General features: G+C 44.9%; 1 protein-coding gene across 7 annotated transcripts; it reads left to right on the top strand.

Annotated features, from left to right (window-relative positions):
• Nucleotides 1–528: 528 nt before the first annotated feature.
• LOC109762671 (uncharacterized) lies at nucleotides 529–6,642 on the top strand. Of its 7 annotated transcripts, none has more exons than XR_012187015.1 (4): nucleotides 727–1,107; nucleotides 3,796–4,005; nucleotides 4,107–4,261; nucleotides 6,297–6,642. XR_012187015.1 is itself a non-coding variant. In XM_020321539.3 (3 exons), the coding sequence occupies exons 1-3, from the start codon at nucleotides 544–546 to the stop codon at nucleotides 6,394–6,396; spliced, it is 819 nt and encodes a 272-aa protein (XP_020177128.1). In that variant the 5' UTR covers nucleotides 529–543; the 3' UTR covers nucleotides 6,397–6,642. The 7 variants fall into 7 exon arrangements, 1 of the variants encoding a protein (XP_020177128.1); XR_005759097.2 differs by having other exon boundaries at nucleotides 746–2,697; nucleotides 2,755–4,005; XR_012187014.1 differs by having other exon boundaries at nucleotides 746–2,754; nucleotides 2,811–4,005.
• The last annotated feature ends 962 nt before the right edge of the window (nucleotides 6,643–7,604 follow it).

The following is a 7,604-nucleotide window of genomic DNA, read 5'->3' as shown; positions in this document are numbered from 1 at the left end:
GAGGCCATAAGTGAGGGAGCGCCTTTATCTTGCTTTATTATCAGAGATGAGATCACCTCAAACCCATCAAAAAATTCGGAGACATCACCTCAAGGACGGCCTCCTATCACTACAATTGGACCGGTCCAAGTAGCTTCATGTGTTGCCGTACGTTTTTCTTCCCTGCTTCTTTAATTCTTCTTTATTTATTTTGTAAAAATATTCTAAAAACTTAATTTACTTATTTAAAAAAATCACTATGAATTTGAAAAATGTGAAAGAAGTGTAAAAATTTGATAGTGTAACTTTAAGGAAATTTTGATAGCATTAAAATCTCCATAATATTTTAGTAAATGTTCATGTATTTAAAACAAAATATGTACCTAAAACGTTGTTTTAAAAAATGTTCGTTTACTTTAAGATATTTTCCTACCGTTAAAAAATGTACATGACGTTTTATATTCACACGTTATTTTTTTGAGGTTAATGGTCACACGTTGTAAAAACATGTTCATGAAATTTTAAAAAAATGTGAATACAATGTCAAAAAAGGTTTGCGGAAAAATGTTTTGTGTCGTTCAGAAAATTGTCCCGAATTTGGGCTGCGCATCCCGTTTTAACGGAAATTTGGGCCGCGCGGAGCGGTGGCCCCGCGGCATATGCTTTGGGACAGCCCATCACGCGGCGAAGCGGTACGGCTGCGTGGGCATCGGACGGTCCGGGGGCAGCCACGTCTGTCGATCCTACGGTTCCCACGCGTCTTCTCACTCCGTACTGTGGGGATTGAGGGTTGCCCCGCCGCGCCCGGCCCTGCTCCCCGCTCCGTTCGCCGCCGAGGTCACCCGCCTGGCGATAAGACGGCGCGGCCGCAGTCCCAGTCCCGTTGGCCGTTGCCCGGTCACGGACGCCGTGGAGGTGATTTCCGCCTGGCGAGAAGAGCGCCCCCATCTCTCCGCCTGCGGCTTTGAGTACGGCCGCGTGGGAGGAGAAGGCGGTGAGCGAGGAGCTGTGGTGGACGGTGTGAGCTCGAGCGGGCGCAGGAGGCGCCGCCGTTGCGACGGTGGGCCATGGCCCGGAGCTGCCTCCAGCTTCCTGCCGCCGACCAGCTGTGGTCCTGCTCGTGCGAAGGTTCTTCTTCTTCTTCTTTTTTGTGGTCAAGCTGCAAGGTTAAATCTAGGTTCAAAGTTGAATTATTCAAGTCAACCATCCCTTATCATGTCTGTCCTTTTTGTGGTCAAGCTGATGGGTTAGGAACTAGGCTAAGCTTCAAGCTAAAGCGCATAGTCACCAAGGTTAGAATATTGCTGATGCAAATCCTGCAAGTCAGGCTGATAGATAACTGATACATAGATTGGCATAGATGTTTCTCAGCAAAACAACAGAAAAACACTTGCATCCTGAAGAAGTACAGTATTTATTTAAATCAATACAGAGTTTATAAGCTACACTCTGAACGTACATAAATCAAAGTTACATAATAATATACTACTTAAATTGAAGTTACATACTATAGTTACAACTCAAATCCATCAGTCTTATTTTCTACTCCTTGGGCTTCCTCGGCTTCGTCTCCTTCGGCTTTAAATCTCCACTGTCGTTCATTCTTTGGGGCCTCAGCATCATATCAAGGATACCATGCAACTCCTCTGTTTCTCCATATAGCTTAAGCTTTTTCATCTGGGATTTGAGATAACTATTATAACAATCGTACTTCTCACAAAAAAGTGCAACGGACAACAGGCCCCACTTTGGTATGTATTTTGTCTGGTCTTTACTGAGAAAAGTCACCTTGTCCAGATCTGCTGTAAATATTGCCCGAACACCATTAAACCTCAGAGATTCCGGTCCCATGATGGTCATGGTGAGAACAGCAACTTTGATGTCTTCCTCAGGGGTAATCCTAGGATCATAATTAGCCATTATGTGGATAGCACGGAGTAGTGCCTCCCGTCCTAGTTGCACCTGGGTTAGGGATTCATAGCCACCTTTAATGAGATCTGGATAGCTCTCACCAAAGGTGAGCTCTGTTCCGCGCCCATGAAACAGTGCTCCGTAGCCTTTCATGTAACACAATCGATCTGCTGGAGTCACGAAAGACAAAAAATACAAATTTTCATTCCGCCACATGATCTTCACTCTATCTTGACCTTCACCCAGCACCGTGACATTTATCCATTGTGTTGGGGGGGTTAATTTCTGATCAACATCCTTATCTAAGGGCGCAAGCACGGTATGTGTTTCATGCAAGGGGCCAAACTGCCCCACTACATGTACTTCGTGGTAGAATGATTGGTATGATGGTGCCAAAGCATTCCAGATTATCCCCTCGCCCTCGGATCGCGTGTAGATGACAAATGAGAATAACACAGCGATGAAAATCATCCTGTGTAAAATCAAAACGGAAATACATCAGGACATAACCATGTTTTGGACTGAACAGGGAACAACTACAAATTTATTACTCATGTTACCTGATGTCCTGCCCCATGGATACTCCTTCCCTCTGAAGAAAAGCAAGTGGTGTGAAGTTGAATGAATTGTGCTTGGTGCATAGGCAGGGCGTACAGTTGCTCTGTGTCTGTTCCATGCAAGAACATTTGTTGGGGGTATAAATACCACTCTTTAATATGATTTTACCAAACAATAAAGAACATGGCTGCAGAATGCCATGCAAGTAGCACTTCTTGATATGATTTATCAAAAAAGAAAGAACATTAGGTTGGGGGTAGACGTAGCACTTCTTGATATGATTTATCAAAAAAGAAAGAACATTAGGTTGGGGGTAGACGTAGCACTTCTTGATATGATTTATCAAAAAAGTAAGAACTCAGGGCAGAATGCCATGCAAGAACATTAGATTGGGGGTAGAAGTAGAGTGAGGGCTTTTGCAGGCCGAGTTGCTCATTTAGCTAGCAGCACAATAGCCCAAGAGCGGCAGTTCGCTGAGTCCCAGCCATCCACTTCTTCTGCCCACGCTGGAGACGCACGCAGCTAGCCAATTTTTTCTACCCACGACGAGGTGGCGCTCTGTCTCTGTGCGTGCCGAACTGCCGATTGCAAGCCAGGCGAGGGAGAGCTTGACCAAGCCGCTGGCGCCGGATGGGATGGAGCCCCCATGGTTTCCGACGCTGCGGAGAACACGGACAAGTCACACAGTGCCGTGCATGCCGCCGCTGGTGGGGATGAGCGACGGGATGTAGCACAGAAAGTGGGGATGACCAGCGCGGTTGCCGCCGCCACGGTCGTCAACGCTGGGGAGGGGAGCGCATCAATGCAACGATTGGCTGCAACAACCTCATTCTCTAAGCCTAAAGTGAAATCCTCACTCACTGGAAGTCCCTTCCAATTCTGAAATTGCAACCCCTAACTAACACTAGCTTCTATTCTGATTAGAGAGGTATAACTCTGTACATGTCACTACTGGTGTGCCTTGTGTTCGTGCCGTGCGGTTGAGGCAGTTGCATGATGTGATTACCACTCAACTACGCCAACCAGTTATCTTTCTTAGCCCAGAGCAACACATTTCCTGCTACGCTCTAGTATTGTCTGTCATGTATTCAGTTGTGCTCACAGTTAACTTATCTTGCAGCATAATATTTATCTCATTTGTTTCACTATCAAATTATGCGGATCTACCACCCATATCTGATTTGACATGTATGATTATTGTAGCTGAGAGAGCCTAACTGTGAACAATTTGCCCTTTTATTTGTGTTGGCATGGACTACTTGGCTTTTCTCTGTCAGGATGAAAAAAAATTGAACACCCAAAGTTAAATTCCTGGATCCGCCGGCCTGGACCGGCATTTTGGTACAGGGGTGACGATTCGAAACAGCACAGGAAGGGATTCTCAAAAAAAAAAAAGCACAGGAAGGAGAATCTCGTCCTCCACCTCTCCCCATTCCCCAAACTTTACCTCATGGGAGAAGCCCCAGCCACATAACAGACTTTGCCTCTCTCCCCTCGGGCGATGGCAGCGGGGGTGCTGCCCGGCGAGATGTCCACCAGCGGCGTCGACTCTGTTGGGTGTGTGTATTCCGTGCCCTCTTTTTTTTTCCTTAGGTCATCGCGTGCCTAATCCCCATGCTGGATTTGGATAAAGTTGACAGGGATCTGGATTTGTACAGGATCCATGGGGCTCCGGCTTGTGGTGCTTCCATCCTACCCGTGGAGTCACAGGATCCATGAGCGTCAATGTCCAGATGGGCAGCGGCGGCGGGACTGGCGGTGGCGCCGCCGGATACGTGATGTGCTCTGAAGCTACCAGTGGCTGGATAAGGAGGTTAGTGCGTCTCGTTTAAGAGCAGGGTTGTGGTTGTTTGCTTATGTTGCTGCATTGATTTGTTTGCAGAATATGTGACATCCCAGTTAGAGGATGCATATTAACTATCTGTCATGCTAATTGTAGCCTGCTTGAAATGTGCGGTTAGGAAGTGTCTCTTGTTTAGCTAAGTTGAGATGGGGCTGTGTTCATGTGGAGTTCAGTAGTGTATGGTAGTTGGATCTGTCAGACATCCTAGTATCATTGGTATTCTGCTGTTGCAGACTTGGTTGGATTTATAGTTGATGGTGTGCTTCACAAAAATCTGTTGATTAGTCTGTCTGTGCACATGCTGATTTCAGTGGAGATTATTTTGGTTAGGAGAATGACTGGTGTAATTGTTTGGGTTTCATTTGGAGTTGTGACAAAATGTCTTGTAGTGATTTTTTTTCCAATACGTCACAGTGGCATTTAGTACGATCAGTTCTTGGCAGTGGTTTTTGGGGGCTTGTTCATTTAGTGTTTGGCGTGCCAGTTATGACAATGCTTAGGAAGCACCTCATGTTTAGATAAGTTAAAATGGTGTTGTGTTCATGTTGAATTCAGTAGTGTATTTTTCGGTGTGATTGGTTGTAGTATGGTTGTTGGATCTGTAACCCATCATAACATCATTGTGGATTCTGCTGTTGCAGACGTGGTTGGATTTTAGTTGTTGTTTCGCTTCGGATATATCCGTTAAATAGTGTATGTGCACATGTTGATTTCATTAGGGGATTAGTTTGCTGAGGAGTAGGTGTGCGGTGTAATTGTTTGGGTTTCATCTAGAGTTGTGCCAAATGTTAGGTCAGTGAATTTTTCCCGATATGACACAATGGGATTTAGTAGGATCAGCTTCTTGCAGTGGTTGTATGGCTTGTTCATTTAGTGTTGGTCATGCCATTGTTTGTTTTTGACAGTGCCTAGCAGCCATTCTCTTTAATATTGGTCATGGTTAGTTTGAGACAAAGCCAAGCTCTTAGGGTTGGTTGGGTTATATTATTTGATCTATCCGTAGGTTTTAGCTATAAAATCCTTTGTTTTGATGTTTAGTTCATCGCTGAGCGGAACGCTGTCGTCGCCGAGAGGATTATTATGTGTGGTGGATTCTTGTCTTGTTCTTGGATTTGTTACCCACCACAACATCATTATAGGTTACTAAAGTTGCAGCTTTGGTTGGATTTTAGTTGTTGTTGTGCTGCACAGCCCCTGGATTAATCACTGTGGTTGTACACATGTTGATCTTCAGTATGGGATTACTAGTGTTAGGCTTATGTGATGTAATTGTTCAGGGTCATTGGAGTTGTACCCAAATTGCTGGGGATGTTTGGTTCCAGATTAACAGAAAGTTGATGGATGACACAAGGAAGCTTGGTTTTTGAGCTCAAATGATCGACGCCGTACTGGACAGATTTGAGTTCTTTTTTACTGAGAAATCCTGTACCAGCAGGGTGCCTATCGGTCGTCATCGTCGAATGCATCCGTGCTCCCTATAGAGTCACAGGTTCTATGAGCATCGTCAATGGCCGCCGCGGCAAGGGCATGGAGGAAGGTGGGAACGACCCAGGGGAGCAAGGGTTAATACTAAAAATTTGGAATTATTGTTGTCCCGAATGGCATGGTATTTTAGTTCATTTTAGTCCAAAAAAATCTTGCTGATGATGTACATATGATACGGTCAGTGTGGTATGACTTAGAGAGTATCATAGTCATAGCATCATTGCATGAATTCTGATATGTGATTGTGTTCTGTTGGTAGGAGATGCAATCTAAATTAAGCAATCAAATGCGGATTTGTCATATGCCACAGACCACAGCAGCTAGCTAGGGGAGTGTTTTCTGATAACGGACAATTCAATTATTTATGTGAAAAGACTTGATTCTCAGGCTGAGTGTGGAAGCTCATTATGCATTTTTATTGATGTTTATCTGAAAACCATGCCCATGCATCAATGCATGACACATGCTTGAATCTCAAGCTCAGTGTGGAACCTCATTATTCATTTTTTTTTTTGTTCAGGGGTAGGTGTCAATCAAAAGAAGCGCCCAAGGGGCAGGCCAACAACAAGCCGAGACAAGGCTCCTTACGAGCAACATTTGAAGAGGCCTCGGTTTTGTAAGATCTGCAGGGTGTAGGGCCACAAATGTACAACGTGCCCCCAAAGGGGCGATTTTCCGAACGAAGTTGCCGAAATGCACCAAGTGTGGTGTGGTTGGGCATCGTCAGAATGTTTGTGGCACTAAAAAGAGTGGACTGTTGGAGCCAAAAAATTTCTAGATCACACTTGTCATGAGGGGTTTATGAAGTCAGCATACCCAATGTTTGTTTTCAGGAATTTATTTTGTGATGCAGTTGTTTCCATGAATTGCCCTGCCCGAACTGTTTGGCAGTCAAACCAAACTTGCTCGATATCACTCTGGTTGATTTAGAGGGTTTACCTAGTCAGCCTTCCCAACGTTTTGATGTAATTGTTTTACTTTATGCTGCATCTGTCTTATTTGTTGGCATTAATTAGTCTGCCTGAACTGACTGGCATGGTCTAGCTTGTTTTTGTTTGGTTTTTCTAGTGTAAAACTCATGGCAAGCCAATGTATTGATCTAGATTTAGAAGAAATATAGCTGTTGCTGTCAAGACCATTTCGGTTGTTTTTGCTCGCTGTGAGTGTGATCATGTTGTTTTGGCATGCTTAGTTAGCTGTGTCATCATGTATTCATGCGAACTGATTCATCTCCACTTATCGAAGGTATGGCATGGCAAACAGGTTCATGCCAGCTGATTCTTCTCCACTTATCCAGCCATGGCATGGTCCAGGTTCATTTATGAACCTGGACCATGCCATGGCTGGATAAGTGGAGAAATGACAGGGCAATGTCATAGCTTGGCTAGGGTGCTCCATTGTACTGTGGACCGGCCGGCTGGCAAGGCTGAGCACGCCTCCTCTGTCGCACACATGAAGAACAAAGAGACCTGGCGGTGAGTTGGTTGGGTGGAGGAAGATGACAACAGCGGCTGGTTTGATGTGAGGGCGTAGTAAATTGGGAGAGATGGACGATTTGCTGGTGAAATCAAACATCATATTTTTTTCCCATGATAATACGTGTCTCATTAAAGATTCAGTTATAAACCACACAAATATCGACATTACAGGACTGAAAAGATAGGATAATCCTATGCAAAAAACCAGCGCCTGCCCCTCTTCACTAAGGAAAAGGAGACAGATCACCTCTTCACCCGAGCTCGACGCGGCTCCATCGCTGATCAGCAGCTTTACGGACCTCCAAAGTAGTTTGCTTGAAGCAAAACCATTGCCGTTGAAAGAATCTGAC

The sequence above is a fragment of the Aegilops tauschii genome, chromosome 6 (assembly GCF_002575655.3).
Source record: "Aegilops tauschii subsp. strangulata cultivar AL8/78 chromosome 6, Aet v6.0, whole genome shotgun sequence".
NCBI classification, from domain to species: domain Eukaryota; kingdom Viridiplantae; phylum Streptophyta; class Magnoliopsida; order Poales; family Poaceae; genus Aegilops; species Aegilops tauschii.
Note: the sequence above shows the minus strand (reverse complement) of the source record. Positions and strands in the feature narration are given on the sequence as shown.